We start from the raw sequence: 17,689 nt of genomic DNA, 5'->3' as shown, positions 1-17,689 counted from the left end.
GAGGCTATACAGTGAGGCGATAGACCTCATTTTGATGAGCAGGATGCCTCCCTGGACATCCTCATCTCACTCTCAGGTACATGACACCAAGCTAAATGAGAGAATTTGTCATCACCAGCTCCTCGTCTCAGCCAGGTTTTGCAGATTGTGGTTTTGGTTGGCTTTGGGACCCTATGGACAGGAAGTGTGAATGCCAGTACTGGGCGAAAGGTGGACATACACATTCGCCTTCAGAGCTGAATTTCAGTCTGACAAAATGCTTCCAAGCTGAGCAGACTGGAGTTGGACCAGCACCRTAATTTTTGTTGAGAGAATGAGCTCAGATTTAAAATCATCCCCTTTGCCTGATRTTCCCCAATAAAGAGTTCTGCTTCTTATAGCTGCCATGTTGGAACAAGGGTGCTTGGGTGCTGGTCCCTTACAGATGTCACCTCCAGCCCTTTCTCTGGAGCATCTCTGGTGTCCAGGGGCTGACCCAGTGGATGCTTGCCACTGCGGTTGGGCAGAGATCCTTGAGTGAGTCCATCTGAATCTCAACCTTGCATATCTGAACTAAATGAACAGAGCCTTGGCTCCTTCTGTAGAGAGAGGAGAGGAGTCAGCGTGCCATGGGTAGCTTGCCACAAGGGGGCCCCTTTGTGCTGATACAGAGAGGTGGGATGAGTGAACCCTCCATCCTTCTCGGTTCCCATCTTGCAGAACTAGCCATGTCCAAGAAGAAAATGACATTGGATGGCCCTGGCATAGATCTCACAGTAACGTACAGAAAGGTAAGTGGGGTTCTGGGCAGCCTGAAATGCCTCTGCTCACAGGGACACCAACATGGCATGAAGCTCCCCAAAATGTTTTTGTTCTACTTCTCCCCCGTGAAATTGCACTCCAGAAGAGGACATAGAGGTTTTGAGGACCTTTTAAAGCCTGTTAACTATCCCTATAGTAGTGAAAGATATTTTTTTTTCTTCACTCAGACATGGCCTGAGAGCCAATCCCTTTATACAAGCTGTGAAGCACTTTGCTTGGTGAATGCTTACTAGGAACATTGTGCAGTTCACCATGAGGTACCATATCTGGGCAGAGTGTACAGACGTGTACTGCTTCCTGTTCTACTTCAGCAGCTTATAATCTCCCTCTTGTCCTGTTCCTCTCCCCCAGTCTCCAAGCTGAGCTAAGTTTTCCCTACAGTACCCTCCTTTCTGACACTTTTGTGTCTGTCTAAGTAGAATAAATGAAAGGGAAAATCCACATCCAGACTGCACAAACATCCTTGGTCCCAGGATCACCCCAGGCCTTCCAGGTCTAGTGTCTCTCTTAGGCTGAATTAAGTTTTCTGTGCAGGTGGTGGTGAGTAACCGGGTGAAGGAAGTGGCAATGTCCCTGCGCTCCACAGGTCTGGTGATGAAAGCCATCCCTGCCGATGAGGCCGAAGGTGGGTTCCTCCTCTTTGGGAACCACGGGAGAGGGTGTGCTGAGTCTTCCAGTGCTCTGTGTCATTTGATAGTTGAGAAGAGCTATGAGAGCCCCCTTTACCTTCTCCAGGCTGAATACCATAGCACTTAGTGTTGATTGTGCTTGGGCTATGTGGGTTGAATCAGTGCTGTGCATGTATTGGTGTTACCATAGTCTGTGATTTTGCATTTTTTTTCATGAATGTGACCAGGGACTCTCTGTAATTTGGGGTTCAGTGTAACCATAATCTGGGCTTGGCAGCATCTTCCTCCTGCAGCAGCCTTTCTCTTTTAATTTGTCCTGAGTAAAGTCACTGAGGTTTCTACCCTTAGCACAATCCCTTCTCGTCATAGAGCTTAYCAGAGTGCTCCTTTTCTGCCTCTATTATGTCTTATGGACCTCTGCCAGTGCACTCCAGTGAGGGAAGCTGAGCTGAGRTCGTGCTATGGTCAGAGGCTAACAAGCTACTTCTGTTGCAGATCTAGTGTGCCTAAATGTGAACATCACTGAAATCATCAAGAGCAACAACTTGTCTGGGAGGTCTTTCTCAGTAAGTAGCTGTGGATGCTCACAGCACATAGAAAGCCCTTATGAGTGAAGGGGGAAACCCTCTGTGGGGAGGGGAAGGCTCTGCTCAGAGGGTGCTTTAGAGTAATTTTCCATGGAAAAGTCTATTTTTTTGAATCAGTGCSCAAAATGCAGTCCCTGTTGGTCAATATCACATTAGATCATGTCTTAGGAGATCCTGACATTACAGAAGTAAGCCACTACTGGGCTGATTCTGTGACCAAAGGAACAAAGTAGAGAAATAGGGGCTCCACTTRGTTATAGTAAAGGGTCTGTAGTGGAGATCAGCTCCATTAGCTCCACACCTCCAGCTGCAGAGTCCTCCCCAGACCCCACAGGACCTGAGGAAATTGGGACTGTGTGCTTGAATGAAGCATAAACAAGAAGTAGGAACTTCAATGAATCTAATTACCAGCTCAGAGAGATTGATATGCAGAAGATGGAACTGAACAACTGGGCTCTTGTCCTTTTTGTTCTGCACAAGAGTCCAGGCAGACCCTGGAGGGCATGCTGCCTTTGCAGGAATATATCACTGCAGTCAGCCTGGAGCTAAGTATTACTGAGTCTTCTTTATTTGGGGTTGCCCTGGAGYCTATTCTTTCACGGCTACAGCAAGCTTGCTTATGGCCTGCAGGCTGGCTTTATGGAAGCTTTGCTGGCCTTTCCTGGACTGCATGGCTGCAATGGCTGCAACGTGTGCTACAGCCATGCATCCCAGCCTTCCACTCTCCTCGTCTCAGCAGGAGCTGAAGATCAAGGTTTGCAAAGGAGTGTTCAGAACACAGGCTCATTTCCATCCTTCCAGTTTGACTACATAGCTGATTTGGACTTTACGTTAATCCCTGGAAGGCTTTTATAGTGATTGCTGGTGTTTCCAGCTAGACAGCACTCTCTCTTGATTATCTTCACCTGGATTTTGAAAACATTGAGGTGCAGCAGCCCACGCTGACTCTCAATGTACACCAAGGTCCAAGAGAACTGGCCATGCTCCCTATCTCTTGTGCCTCACATCAGACATCCCAAACTTTGCAACCTTTGCAAACTGCCAATTTGCTCATTGCAAACTTTCACCAGCTTGAGATTACAGAAGAAGGAAGATAAATACACTTCCCTCTTTAAAGCATCCACCTTGCATCAGTCTGAGGTTAAAAACATGAGAAATGCCATCATTTGTCCCTTTCATATCCCATCTGCACACACCATCAGCCACAGCACAGCCCAGGGAAGGGAAGTGAGACTCTCACTGGTGTCTTCTTCCTCTCTTGTTCCAGGCTATGGCAAACAGGTTGAAAACACATGGTATCAAAATCAGGAGCACAGAGCAGAGGCCCTTCACGATGTGTYTGGACAAGGACAGCAGAAGAGTTTACAGGAATGTGATCAGGTGAGGCGGCCTTACATGCCAGGCTTTGTGCGTCTCCCTTATGATCTTATGTTCCTCCCCATGGGGGTTCCCAGGACAGCAGAGCTGTTCGCTGGGATGTCCTTGTCCTGATCGGGTTATATATAACAAAAAACTCATAGGCAAATTCATTGTTTTACAGGGAGAGCAGGGCACAGTTAAGCTCTCCTACCTTTGCATTTTTAAAGGATAGCATGAAAATCAAAATGGATGTCCCACTTTAAATAAGTTGCTGTCATTGAGACAGTGGAAAGAGAGGTACTTCCAAGGACAAACTGAAATATTAGATCTCCTAAATCATGCTGTGGAGTTGACTCTCTCTCCACAGATTGCATTCCTTGCCAGGGTATCTCAGGCATACAAAGTTGGGCAGAGAGAATTTGGGCCTGTGTAAATAGTAGGGATTAATATTGATATAGTAATTCTAGCAATGTATGATGTTTTGGAAGTGAACAGATAGGGAGTATGATTGATTCAGGTCCATAAACGTTATGGAGCATATATGAAATGTGAATTTCTGAGAGTTAAACTAAGCCAGGCTAAGGACACTGATTTCGCGGTCAAACTCTAATACACGTTAACTTATCTCTCCAGTCAAAAACAGTTCAGAAGCATTAAAAAACTGCATATTTCAGTGCAAMAGCTTTTCCTCTGCAGTCAGCAGAGTGACTTGAGAGTTAGTCTGAGATCAGAGTCTGGCTCTCGTAAGCAGATTTGCACATGCAGTAAAAATGTTCTTTTGCAGCATGGAAGTGTCTCCTTGCCTAGAGCCCAGCTACTGCTTGCAAAAGACAATGAAATTCAGCCTGCATGAAGCAGAGGATGTGGGGCTCATGAAATACATGCCCAAGTCTCTGCTATTGCCCATCAACACATTTGCAGGCATCATCCAGTGAAGAAGACAAGAAAAAGCAGATGTGAGAGGATGTGACACTGGGTCATCAGAGAAGAAATGATAAAAGAAAACACACTAAAGGTCACTGACAGTGGTTTTACAAAGGTAATGTTACTTCTAAAGCTGCAAGAKTGGAGATGGATAGAGCTCAAGGAAAGCAGCCATGTTCTGATGAATGACAGTGATAACCACAGCTAACATCCCCCTGCCAAGGGGCAGGGTGTTGCTGAAGAACSAGCAGTTTTAACCTTTGGTGCAAGCTAGGGAAAACCTTTGAACGTCTTMTTTTCAGATGAAGGACTGGGGAAAATATGGCTGAGGTGATGSCTATTTGCTATGATTGTGGAACAAAGAGCAGGGTCTATCAATGTTTATTATGGTGGTGTCTCCTAGCCTGACTRGTGTCAGGGCCCTATTGAGCTGGGTTCTGCACAAGAAACTCTAGCTCCGGCACAGAGCAATATATTTGGGCAAATGAACAATTATTCCCCTGACATTAATTCAAGAGACATTGTTACAAGCCTGACCACAACCAGGAGAGTGTGTGTGTCAAAGGCAGCTTCTTTGTAAGTCAGTGGAAAACCCACTGTTGTTTCATGGGGGCCACACAAAGTAACAATGGATGGTGTGAAACAGGGACATGGGAAATTTGGTGCAATACTGCAATGATGAACAGGACAACAACAGCTCAGGCTGTGCAGATGGTGCTATGGAATATGCTTTCCACTTGCTACTTGGTTGTGCATGGTAGTAGGTTTGCTCTAAGAACTTGGTCTTCTTTGAGCAGACAGAGGAAACTGCGCAGCAGCTCTTTGTCTTCTGAGCAATACTTCTGACATCCACCCAGGACCTCGCGGTGGCTTTTCTATATGACCTCTAAACGTCTGATCTGGAGAGTATGCAGTACTGATGAGCTCAGCCATTCTCATCAACTTCACTTGTGTTCCTCCATATGTACAACCTTGCAATCCTACTAGCAATGAACCTCCTTCAGCCAGTGGTATCTCTGCTGCCACGGTCTACCCTGCAATTTTGCTTTTGGACTGTGTCCATCACAGGGTTAAAGAGGTAGCAGAGCAGAGTAGTGCTTGTGGGATTGATGGAAGGATAGGATGCCTGGAACATTTCTCCATTCCTTTGCTGCTATCATGGTGTAGATATCCTCCCYTAGTTTGCAGATGGGCCAGGTTAGGCAGTGGCAGCACAGCTCCTACTTCCACCCAGGCTCAAGCTAACTTGGTTAAACAGGATGAYTGTGGGAACAATGAATGTGGGAGGATTCCCTCTTCATTCCAGTTTGTTGCAGACTGAAGTAATTGAAGAAACATGTATATTTGACTTTCTGAATCTGATCTGTTGTATCTGGGGTGTCTCCAGGGAGTTCTCCCTATATTCCCTTTGGAGAGGATTTGGGGGCATTCTTTCTATGACACTATCTTTTTTTTTTTATTTTCTTGGCTCCCAGGTTGCTCCTTGCCTGGGTTGTCTTCAGTCAGAGGTGCTTACTCAGATGAGCTACCCAAAGAAAGTGTCCTTTAGCTTTGTATATGTGCACAGCAGCTATTCCCAGTCTTCTCCAGCTGCAGCCACTGGGGAGTCTCTGGGGCCAGCTCGCCCCGCTAGCTGCAGTTGCATTGGCAAATTACTAGGTCAACCCTCTTGGCTTGTGTCAGCTGGAGAAATGCTGCTGCACTGGGATGAAGGTCAGATTTTCTGCCATAGCTCTGGCCACGACAGGACATGGGCRAGCTCAGCTAGCTTAATGTTATGGCCACCAAAGAGACAGGAGCCTCCTGACAGCTCAGTCCCTCCTTATAAAGCTGCCAAAGGTGAGCAATGAATTGACCTTGACCTGCTGCCTGAATTGCACCCAATAGCCACAGTGACAGGGGCAGACAGAGAYGGTCCCACTGTCTGGGGAAGAAATTACCACTCTGCCCTAGCAGTGCTAGGTCTACCTGGCCTTGGGGGGGGGCTGCACTTCCAGACTGTGACTTCTGTTTAGACACCTGTGTCTGGAACAAGAAGCCCACCTCTAGGTATATAAGTTTGCAGTACTGGAGAGGAACTTTCCTTCCACAGAACTGCTTTCAGCTTGTAGGATGTCTTGGCTTTTTAAGCCCTGTGCCAATCCTGCTTGCATTTCTTGCCATGTGCACAAGGCTTTAGTGGTTTAAATCTCAGACTTCCCTGGTTTCTATCTTGCAAACACAAACCCAGTGCTACCATGATCCCACTCTTGTCCCTGAGCTCAGTCACTCGTTCTCACCAGATATTTTTGCTCTCCATTTTCAAGCTAAAGTCTTATTCACTCTCACTTTAAATGCACAATGCAGCCCCAAACAACCCACCAAAATACACTACTAGGGACAAAATAGCTCTAGAGCTGTCGGTAGGTGATGAGTATTTAGCAATATAAAAAGTCTCCCGGTCTGAAAAAGTATTTAATCCCCAAACCAGCACAGAACTGTCAAAAAGATTATACCGGGTGACAGTAACACAACCGCTTCGTAAAGGAAGCAGCCTTGAAATGCTGGCAAACATAGCCCCTMGTTCCAGGCTGAGCCAAGCACCATCCCTGAGCTCGTGCAGGAATCACAAAGCTGCAAGATCTCGGCAGCAGTTTTGATTCTTCAGTACTGTTTTTCACCCCGATTTGCTCACATGTCACAAACTGTTAATGCCCACCACTGCCAGCCTTAGACAGTGATTATTTTGGGAGGAAGCTGAAGTAGGAAAAGAGGCTCAGAGACAAGTCAAGAAATGCTTGTAGCCACCCGTCTTCCTCTGTGAGCTGCTGCGTGGAATAACGAGAGGTTTCAGGGACCSACCAGTGGCATTTCACACCTCTGTCTCCTTGGGGCTTCGGTGGAGGGTTCAGGTACCACCAGCAAGCAAGACACATACTTAGAAAGCCAAGAGGCTGTTTGCTTGGGGCATGGAGTGTGATGTCCAGAATTGGCTCTGTACCATTGTAAATTATGTAGATGAATAATAAATTATTTGTATAGGTGACAGAGATGATCTGTATCAGAAGGTGCAATCCTTTTAATGTCAATTAAAATGCATTTTAGAATAAAATAGCAAAAAAGGGGCCTTTCTTTTTTTATGGCTGCATGTGGCTGCGGTGGGTGGGGAATAAATAGGTAGTAATAGAAAGACATCAGTGTCATTTTCCTCTCTGTGGTTGATGTCTTCTCCTCCCCACCTAGGGGCTACATGCTGTGTCGCAGAGAGCCTCCGTGTCCAGAGAAGCTCTTTCGTCAAGGCATGGGCAGGAACGGCTGAATTCCGTAAATCTGGAAGCTGCTGCAGTCCGTCCCCGCTGCTTGTTCCCCTCGAAGGTCTCGCATTTCAAAGCACCCCCCCTCCCCCGTTCCCTTGGCGGGTCCAGAGCTCGCCCGGCACCAGCAGGCCTGGGCAGGCGGAGAGGGGCAAACACGGGCTTTCCCGGGCGGCCTCTGAAGCCCGCGCCCCGTAACGGCCGCCTCTGGCGCCTGCCGCCGGGGAGGCCGCGCGGCGCGGCCGTTGCCGCCCCTCCCCCCGCGGTCTCCTAGCAACCGCGCGGCCGCCCCGCCCCGCCCGCCCGCCCGCCGGGCTCCCGGCGCGGCGCGGCGCGGCCCGAGGCGGCGGCGGCGCCATGGGGCCGAGCGGGCAGTGGGACGTGCGCGGAGCCCTGGCGGCCGCGGGCCTCTTCCGCTTTCTGCACGGCGCCGGCGGCGGCTGCGTGGCGCCCTTCCTCACCCTCTACCTGCGCCACCTGGGGCTGCCGGCGGCGCTGGTGGGCGCCGTCGTGGGGGCGAAGCGCCTGGTCGGCGCCGCGTGGGCGCCGCTGGGCTCKCGCTACGCGAGGGGGCACCGCAGGGGGAAGGCGCTGGTCGCCGGCTCCCTGCTGTGCGCGGCGGGCGCCGGCCTGCTGCTGGCGCTGGTGCCCGCCGCCACGCCGCGCGCCAGCGACGCCAACGCGGCGCCTGTGGAGAGGCTGCGAACGGCCACGCGCGCGGCGGCGGCGGCGACGACGGGCGCCAAGCCAACGCTGGCGGGGTTCGGCTTTGCGCTCCCGAAGACGGACCGGGGAGCTGGCGAGGGTGGCGCGAGCACGGGCCGCCACGCYGCTCGTCCCGCTGCCCTGGCACCCGCTCTGGAGGCGGTCCGTCGAGCGGCGGGAACGCCGGCGGCCCGCAGCTCCCTCTTCGCTGGGCTCCAGAAGGAAACGAGCGGTCCAGCTGCAGTGGCGGTGGGTCTTGCTGATAATCCCGAAAAAAGCCTTCCCATTAGTGAAAGCAGTAAGTTCCCTGTGTTTATAACCCATCCTCCTACTGCTGGAGGTGCTTATGTCTCTGAAAACCTTTCGGATCGCTCGAAAGAGGCTCAAGATGTCGACTTTGGCATGGTGCAAAGCACCATCTTTAATGACAGAAAGCATCAGGTTTTTTGGATGGTGCTGGGTGCTGTCATGCTTTGGGAGTTGTTGGCTGCCCCTGTTGAATGGACAGTTGATGACAGTCTCTACGAGTATCTCGACTTCATCGATGCAACTGACAGGTATGGAAAGCTGTGGATTTGGAGTTACTTGGGTGCATCTGCAGGAGCCTGCGGCATCGCCGTACTGGTGGATCGACTGAATTGCTTCCTCAGCAGTAACGTCTYCTGCCTTGCGGTCCATTTCTATGGGTATGCTCTCCTGATGATGCTGTCGCTGCTTGCCAGCATCTTTTTTCCGACCTATGTTCCCAGGAAAACCAAGCATATGAACAAAACTGCCAAAGCCCTGGACCTTATAGGCAGTGATGGCCAAGCAATCCTGTTTACTGTGACTGTCTTCCTTACTGGCGTGGCTGGGTCCACAGTGCAGAACTTTCTCTTCTGGCAGATGGAGGACCAAGGCAGCAGTGAGATGTACATGGGGCTCTCCGTGGCTGTTGGACTCATCGCTGAGCTTCTGCTTTATTTCTTCAAAAGCAAGTTACTGAGGGCTCTCTCGAGCAGTGGCACGGTCGCGCTGAGCCTCAGCTGCCTGGCAGCGCAGCTGCTGTACTACTCATTCCTGAGGAACGCATGGTCCGTTCTCCTTATCCAGGTTTTGTCTGCCTTTAGCAACGGTGCGCTGTGGTGGGCGGTTGACTTGACAGTCGATGACGTTGCCACTCCTGGGATGGAGAGATCCCTGCGTGCTCTTCTCCGAGGCCTCTCGCGCGGCGGAGGAGCAAGCCTGGGGAGCCTGGCAGGGGGATTTGTTGTGGGGAGCTTTGGTCTGGCGGTCTTGTACAGGGCGTGCTGCATCTGCCTGGTGCTCTGGTTATGCGTGTTCTTAATAGTCCAGTCTAAACTGCCTCCGCGGAAAAAAATCAACTATTCTCGTCTCCTGGCTGCCGATTCCAGTGATGTGAGTGACTCTGATGAGGAGAAAGAAAGTGACTGGCTGGTAAAAGCTATGAAAGATGACAGCTTTAGTGGGAGTTGGTAACAACAGCATGGGATCAACTAATATGTGCTGGAACATGTGGGGTATAGAAGTAATGGGATATGCTGATGATGACTAGAAATTACCATTAATTCTAAAGTGCTAAATATATACAGTGTATATCTGTAAGGAAAKATATTTATAAAATATTTTATAAATCTTATTTTCTTAAGATTAATTTTTAGTCTTCTTACAGTAAGTCTAACTTTTTAACTTAATGATTTGGCTTTCAAAATCATAACAGGGTATTTTCCTGTATGCATTTGCCGAAATGAGTATAGTTAAAGCTTTAGTCAAAAAGCAAGCTTGAATTCTTGCACCTCAGAGCTAATCCTGAGGAAGYTGTGCTCCGTACTTTAACGTAATTAAATGAAAAGCATTTTAATGGTAATAATGCACAAGCTTTTGCAAGGTGTTATTTCTGTGAGTATCTGTGAACTCATTTCACTGAATAAGGGATGTAAATAAAAAGAAAAGATTATTTTGCTCTGCTTTGATTTGTGAAGTTTGTGCTATAGATTGAACTTCTTTTCATATTTTTGTTTTTAAGTGTGCTTCTGCGTCAGTGTCTACTGGAAAAAAAAACTTCTCTGCTTACAGTCAGTGCTTGCTGGCTGGCTGAGTTCAACAGAGCACCCTGTAGACTTCCTGATACTTGAGTAAGGTGGCACCCGGACATTCAACGTAACCAGGAAGCAGTATAGCCTCTTGATTTGAATAACTGCTGTGGGCTGGGAATTAATGCAGGTAATCGCGCAGTGAGGTTTCTGAAGGAACTTGGCATYGGTTGCGCAGGTCCAGTTGACTTACTGATGTTATTAAGTCAGTCCAGCCGAAGTGCAGCACTCTTGTCAGATTACCTGATGAGGACTAAATCTGTGGTTTTCCAGGGCCTGCTAAGTGCAGAATGCTCCTCAAACTGTCTTTTATCTGTCCACTTAACCTCAAARGCATACAGATTTCAATATCTCTTTCTTCAGTAAGTAGGACTTGCTTACAAAGTAAAAATTGTTTGTCTGATCTCATGTCAGACCTTGAATGTGCGTGTGGGGGGACCTTTATCATCCTTTTGACTGTTATCAAAAACTGTTGTCAGTTTATTATGTACTTCTTTTGTCAAGGGACTATATTGTTCCTTTGCAGAGGGATAGGTTTTTATTAACATTTTCCTAAAGCTTTGCAAGATATGAGAAGGGCAGCYGCAAAAATACAGATAGAATATTTTAAATTAAGAGAAGAGCTCGTAAAATGACTATATGTAGAATGCAGGTAGCATTGCAGTCTCTCACCCCACTGACTCCTGGACTCAGTAGAAAGTGACTGGAGGTAGTGGACAAGGAAAAGCTGTAAGGTAAGCTGTTTCTCTGTATGCATTGATTACAGATTATTTGCATGTCAAATGCTTTCAGCCTAATTAGCTCTCTGTTTTTCTGGTACGAACCTGCTATGCCATACAGAACACTCTATTAGAATTACCCTGTAAAGAGAATTGTCCTAGTGCCAAAAATAGCTGGTAAGATGTTACTTTCTCACAGGAATTCAAACTAAAGTTGAGAACAATTTGAGTTTCAAGAAYTTATCCCAGCCTTATTATCACATAATACTTCAACAACTCTATTTACTTATTAACAGAGTATCTGACTTCAGTCTTGAGTAGAATAGGTGCAAGGATCATATCTTAAAGCTACACAGGCTTTTGTGAGATGAATGCTGCAGAAATAGCTATGATGGTTTGAGGCATTGCTGCCCCTGTTAAGCTATAGGTGCTTGCTTCATCTACTTGAGTACAAAATTATCTGGTTTAGTTCAGGTTTAGCAAAGAGAGACCTTGAAATGAAAACYAGTTGCCCAATCTATCCTGTGGTGGAGAGGTGGTAACAGCAGCAATATCTGGAATCCTCAGAGCCATAGATGTTTAGGTGTGTTCAGCCACTGTAACTGCACACAGGGAGCATTTCAGGTATGGCCCAAAGCTTACTGAAGTGTAGCAATCTTGCATATTAAGATTATTAGTATTTTTTTTAATTCAATTAAAACATTTTGTCCTGATTCAAGAAAGAAACACATCTGTACATTTTTTTTTTAAAAAAATCTGAATTGCAAACAGTTACAGGAGAGSTTGTTTGTTAAAGACACTGCATTACATTACAAGACATTACATTACAAATGTAATTATATCATTTTCTACTTAGGTTTATGCAGTTTGGTTGTGTTGACTCTGCAACACTTGTGACTCRGTTTCTTCCTCTCATATTCAGAGACTTTGCCAGCCAAAAGGTTAAGGAGATGGCCTTAAATTGTCCTAAATAAGACTTTTTGTTCTAAATGTAGCTTCGCTGTTCTTCAGGCGTAAGAACTTGCCAAGGCATTTATTGCCRCTGGGAATAAAGTGTAACCCTGAAGAAGCCTTTGGGGAAAGTGGRCTCTGTTACAGCCATTTGGCTCTTTCCTGCCGAGTTCCAGTGAGATATGTGTTACTCAACCACATCAGTGATTATTTTTGGATTCCTGGATAACTATTTGCCAAAACTTAGCATTAACATTTCTTTTTCTTTAAGCTTTTAATCTTTAACAGGAGTTGCACAGTGAAAACTGATTATAAAATCACTTCAGATTTTACTCTTTGCCTGTTTCACTGTGAACCTTAAACACATTTCAGATGCTTTTATGTAGAAATACTTTTTTGTCTTGTTCCTCGGTATCAGTTCATGATCAAAACTGAGCTGTGTCACTCTCCTCTGAATTCAGTTTGAATAAAATGAGTTTGGGAGGCTCTAATTAGAGTGTTGWGGAACTTGTTCTGAACAATGACAAATCTTTTTAGCTCTTACAGTTTAAATTGTGCCTAGATCAGTATATGTGTGYTTCAAAGGATCTAAATAAATCTGTTTTAGTAACGAGACATCGTTCACCAAAATTGAAGAAGTCCGCTTATATATGCTCACTTTGCTCATAGTGAAACAACTTTTAGGCCTTTCAGGTAGTTACATTTGCTGATACAACTGAAGTGAGCTCTTAGTAACTAATTGCATCAAACACCTTATATTGCTTTTTAAACTTTTGTTCTTAAATTATAAGGAAGCTGCCAAAATTCCAGATTATAACTTTTCCTCAGTTATTTTATGATGAGATTTTGCATATGTTTCCTTCAGAGCCTATCTGTGTGAAGCTCACATCTGTGATTGATTTAAACAGTATGTCTCTTTTAGAATATGAAATTAGGTAAAGCTCAGATGTGCACCGATCTATAAATGGTAATTTTTCTTGTGTGTCTGATTAGAATACCAAGATCATCCAAAGTGTTCTCAAAAGGTTTCTGAAATTCAGCAAGCTTTCACAKTTTTTTTTCTTCATAGACTGTAGTGAAATATAACAAAAAAAAAATTACAGGAAGGTTTTTGTATTTTTGTAATGAGTCTTTTCTCACTCTTGAAGCAGGTAGATATCTTATGGTCCATTTAAATCCTATTTAACTGTAGTTTCACAAGAATAAGAGATGATTTTGATAGTAGTAGAGTACTTCACATGTTCTGAATCTTAAAAGCTAGAGCTCTTGAAGTGTCTTCTCCTCCATGGTGGAGCGTAATGTCATTAAGGCATGATCTATGCTATCTCAAGTGCTACTTCAGACTTTGTATAGTTATCACTACAAATCTCCATATTATGTATTARTAAAAATGTTTCTGTTTCTTTTTGTCTATCTGTAAAATACGCGCAAGATTTTACCAGTCAGATTTGAACTTGTAGGTAAGATTACATCATGACACCAAAATTCTGTGCCTTCAGAAAATGGGTACTGTATACACTTCTTAGTGTGTTAAGTAGCTCCTGACCATTACTAAGGTGAGTGCTAAGTAGCGCTAATGCAGAAATGAAAAAAATCTATAATAGATGTGTCTATCTTGCAAGAGCTTAATGCTCTTTAAAACTTGAAATTAGCATAAAACTTGAAATTAACTTGGCATCTGTATCACTACATTTTTCAAGAGAGAACTAATGTAAAGAAATGTCTGCTCCAGTTCTGCTCATTTAGATGGTACGTTTTCAGGGAACAGATACACTTTTTTCTGCGTGGTTTTAATCTGTGGCCACTGGTTTGCTGTAATACAAGTCACTTTTCTGGCCAAAGGCAGTTTCCGTCTTCAAATTAGGTGGATTGCTGCTAGAACCAAAGCACAAATTTTAGTATGAGGCAACTTAAAAATTAACCTTTGTTTCACTGTAATACTTAGAAATCTTGCCAAAACAAAAAGCAACAGAAAACAATGTAGATATCTTGCGATGACTTTACCAGTACAGCAGATGGGGAAGTTGTCAGTACAGCTGCATTTTTTAAAAAATTTGAAAGACATTCCCATTCCTAATGAGGCTGAAAAGTCAAAATTCCAGAGATAATTACAAAGCTGAAAAAAGTAGTTATGTGTTAACACTTTTTTTTTTTTTAGGGGGAGGTGGTCAACAAAAGGAAGTTTTGAGCCAGAAAACACAATCACATGTTAAAATAATTCTGATTTTAAAATGTGAATAGAGAAATGTGATCTTGAATTTTTGACACATCCTAAGGTCWAGAAACTTATTAAATAACTCCAAATCAGTTCTACAGATAAAATATGTTTCTCTCAGGAATCGTCATTCAGTTTCTTGGGACTAAAYTGAGAAAATCTTACCTTGCCAAGTGACAAATTGAAATATTAAGCTTCCTCTTATGATCAAGATGGGACTAATTGAACTGGTAGTGAATGGCTCTATTAGCATCGCCTTGGAAGTGTTTTTGAAGACTGATTTTTGTTGTATGTGCCTTAGGGGTATATATGTTGTCTGCTGTTATCTACTCAAATCATTTCTTTAAAGATCTCCAAATGACCCTATCTTAATGCTCTCCAAGCTGCAGTTTAGTTTTCCTTGTATTTGTCAGGACCTTTCAAGTACCAGAGAAATTGTATTATTATTTTTTTATACTGATAATGTTCTTTTCTTAAGTTTATAATGAATGTGCACCTTCTGATCAAGACTTGATTTCTGTGTAAATAAGTGTGTGCAAGGAAATATTGATGCTTTTAAGAAATATTCTTCTTGTACACTGAAATGTTTTTATTAGTGACTCTCATTTAGACTAATGTGAAAAGATCTGTTAAAATTTCTTAACCTTGGATTCTTGGAGTCAGAGTATAACTGGGTGAAGGAAAAACCACAGACTTTACCTGTGAATTAGTTTGTACAAGACATGCTGACTGGTACCAGTCATACCAAGTGGTATGCCAGATTTGTGTTCWCTTCTGTAAAATGGATTTTTATGTAATGATGACTTTAAGTATGGCAGACTAAATAGCGTATGTTAACTGGATTGTAACCTCTGTATGTGACAACTGTTAAATTTAATCACAGATTTTTTTAAGAATAAAACAAGTATATAGAATGTGTTAAATTTAGCTTGCAGCCCACAGCAGATCTAGCCAGTCATGATGGAAGTAATCCTGTATAGTATTCAACTGAAGAGTTGATTAAAATATTTACACATTCATTTTGTCTACATTGTGGCACAATCAAAACAAGGTGAGTCACCTGAGGTCAGAGTTCATAATTGCATTGATGGTGGATGCTCATCATTTAATGAGATGAGTAACAAGTGGTGGGCTATTCTTACATTTCAAACATTTCTACATTTTCAAGTGATTGCTATGGTGCTGCTGCAGCTGCTCATGATTYGTGTTCTTGGAGATACTGCTTCTGCATTCCTAATCCAGATCAACATCTCTTGCATCTTTTGTCTTGCATAGAGTCTTAATTTTTATTTCCTYTTTTGTTGCTCAAAAGCTTGTGTGCAATAGTTCTGAATTCAACAACGAATAAACCTCTTGTTTCCTTTGAAAGTGTTCTGTTTTAAAATATTTGACTGWATCAAGACTGAACAGCTTTATCTGATTTTTGTAGATGAGAATTCCAGGATTTTGCTTAAATTTATGCCAGTTGCAGGAAAGGCATTTTATATGGATTGTGCTGGAACCTGTTTCACTGAGAAGGGTGGCAGTTAGGTGGACAGGAAAATGCTACATGATACCCACAGCTCAAACCTATACTTTTCATCTGCTATCACATTTGGATATTCTTATGCAAAGAAYGTGCCTTTGAACCCATCCTTTATGTTGACATACCTCTATTTTGCTCWCTGCAAGCTCATTTTATTGCATACTTTGGTATCAACTTCTAGAAATCTTGTTGTAAGCCAGGCTAGTGGGGACAGGTAGGTTGCATCAGCAGCTGTAGGATCAGAGACCAGAATCTAGCAGCTGCTCCACCACGCCAGTGCCTCACCACAGAGCTGCAATCGTGCTTTGTGCTCCCTGGCTCTGTGACTGTGTGTGRTGTTTTCCAAAATGTGATGGAGGGTGTCTGTCCCTGAGCCCTGGGGCGTGTGGTGAAGTCCCTTCTGGAAGGTGGTATTTCCTTGATTCAGTCCCACCTCTCATTTTAAACTAACACTGTTGTACAGAAACTGGGGACATCAGTGCCGCTCTCAGGCACGTCCTGGAAAATAAACACATCCCCTCCGTGTTTTTTAGGAAGAAAATGTTGAAGTGTGGGCCTTCGAGAGAAGGTAACAGATTATGAGCTCTGAAACCCTGAGAGTGGTAGGTTTTAAACCGCATAGCCCCTSCCCACCTTGTCTGTATTGTGATTAAACTCGCTGTTGTTTTCTTGTAGAGGAGATATTTCTGATGGAAGCTGTAGCTGCCCTAGGTATCTAGCTCTGTCTGTCTGAGGGCCCATTTGCCCGCTGCATGCTGTGCTCCATGGCCATGTGCCTAACCCCATAGCATTCCCAGTGTCCCACCCAGCTTTGGCAAAGCCTGTTCATCTTTATTCACAGGATTGCAACCAGCCTAGGTGCCATACGTGTGCCTTCTCTGGATGGCTTAGAAAATGCCACTTCTACACTAGGTGTCTGCCGACACTGGAATAAGAAGATGATCTCTCTACCTTTTATGTCAGTRTCCTGTAGGACATGCCACATTTCTTAGCATCATCATCTGGTGTGATAGACAGGGATAGTTACATTTTTTATTCTATAATAAAATTATTTGCCCTCTMTATAGTAGAGGGCTGAGAGTTGAAGATGTGACAAAGATCTCGATGTTGGAGTTGTAGCGCGTGTAGCTGGAGCCTTCTCACCAGACTCTCCCTCTGATGAATTTTCTTGCAAGTGGTTGCACAGGCCACCTTCAGTCCAAGGCAAAATGCCCGAGCTGAACAGTGAAGATGGAGTGCAACCCTGTGGGCAACTCTCGAGGTGAGCAGGGGACTGGGGGCATTGGCAGGAGAGGAGAGTTAAGGCCATGGTGAATGTTGCCTTGTTGTCATCACCTGCACTTCAAATGAATTTAATTTTATTTATTTAAGGACAGTCTCCTGGCACTGTTCTGGAGCTCTTTTGGAGCTGTGTTCCTCAGAAACAGGAGCAAATGCCTGGCCAGCATCCTCCTGCTGAGGCATGTCCCCAGGAGGGGCTGCTTCACGGTTTGTTTTGAAGATGGGAAGCAGTGAAATGGGCCCTTCTGGGAACAGGCAAAGGATGAATTAGGATTGGATTGTTTTTGCGCTAATGCTGTTGAAGATCATAGCATGGAAAAGACTGATCCTTTTGAAGAGGGGCGGGAATGGGCCATGGGCAGTTGTTGTCTACAGGATCGGCCATGACAGCGTTCCCGGGCTTAGCTGAGGCTCACACAAGTGTCGCGTCCCCAAATCACAGCACTGCGTAGCTCCCGCTACCACCGGAGCGGGAGATGGGCTCAGAAGGGTGCTGCTGCTGGGAGAAGCCAAGCCGCCCTGCTCCGCTCCCCCACCAGCGGGAAGGCCGAGCTGGGGGCCTGGAACAGGAACCTGGGGGGCCACGGAGGTGCGAAGGCCGCGGGCA

At 45.1% G+C, this 17,689-nt stretch overlaps 2 protein-coding genes across 8 annotated transcripts in view; both read left to right on the top strand.

The window, feature by feature from the left end:
- The window catches only part of PIK3R6 (phosphoinositide-3-kinase regulatory subunit 6), a 40,616-nt gene extending 33,212 nt beyond the window's left edge, over positions 1–7,404 (top strand). For 3 of the 7 annotated variants that reach the window (XM_085298303.1, XM_085298300.1, XM_085298301.1), the window contains 5 exons: positions 700–770; positions 1,336–1,426; positions 1,926–1,996; positions 3,285–3,397; positions 4,161–7,404. In XM_085298303.1, coding sequence (XP_085154429.1) covers positions 700–770; positions 1,336–1,426; positions 1,926–1,996; positions 3,285–3,397; positions 4,161–4,311 — 497 coding nt within the window. In that variant the 3' untranslated portion in view covers positions 4,312–7,404. Of the gene's footprint in view, positions 1–699; positions 771–1,335; positions 1,431–1,925; positions 1,997–2,428; positions 3,398–4,160 lie in introns of those variants that run through there. The other 4 variants (XM_085298304.1, XM_085298302.1, XM_085298305.1 and 1 more) reach the window with 4 other exon arrangements.
- Positions 7,405–7,950: 546 nt separating this feature from the next.
- Positions 7,951–9,897, top strand: MFSD6L (major facilitator superfamily domain containing 6 like). The gene has a single exon (XM_085298286.1). The coding sequence runs from the start codon at positions 7,951–7,953 to the stop codon at positions 9,775–9,777; it is 1,827 nt and encodes a 608-aa protein (XP_085154412.1). The 3' UTR covers positions 9,778–9,897.
- The last annotated feature ends 7,792 nt before the right edge of the window (positions 9,898–17,689 follow it).

The sequence above is a fragment of the Rhea americana genome, unplaced genomic scaffold (genome assembly GCF_003343005.1).
Source record: "Rhea americana isolate MKP2758 unplaced genomic scaffold, rheAme1 scaffold_138, whole genome shotgun sequence".
NCBI classification, from domain to species: Eukaryota; Metazoa; Chordata; class Aves; order Rheiformes; family Rheidae; genus Rhea; species Rhea americana.
Note: the sequence above shows the minus strand (reverse complement) of the source record. Positions and strands in the feature narration are given on the sequence as shown.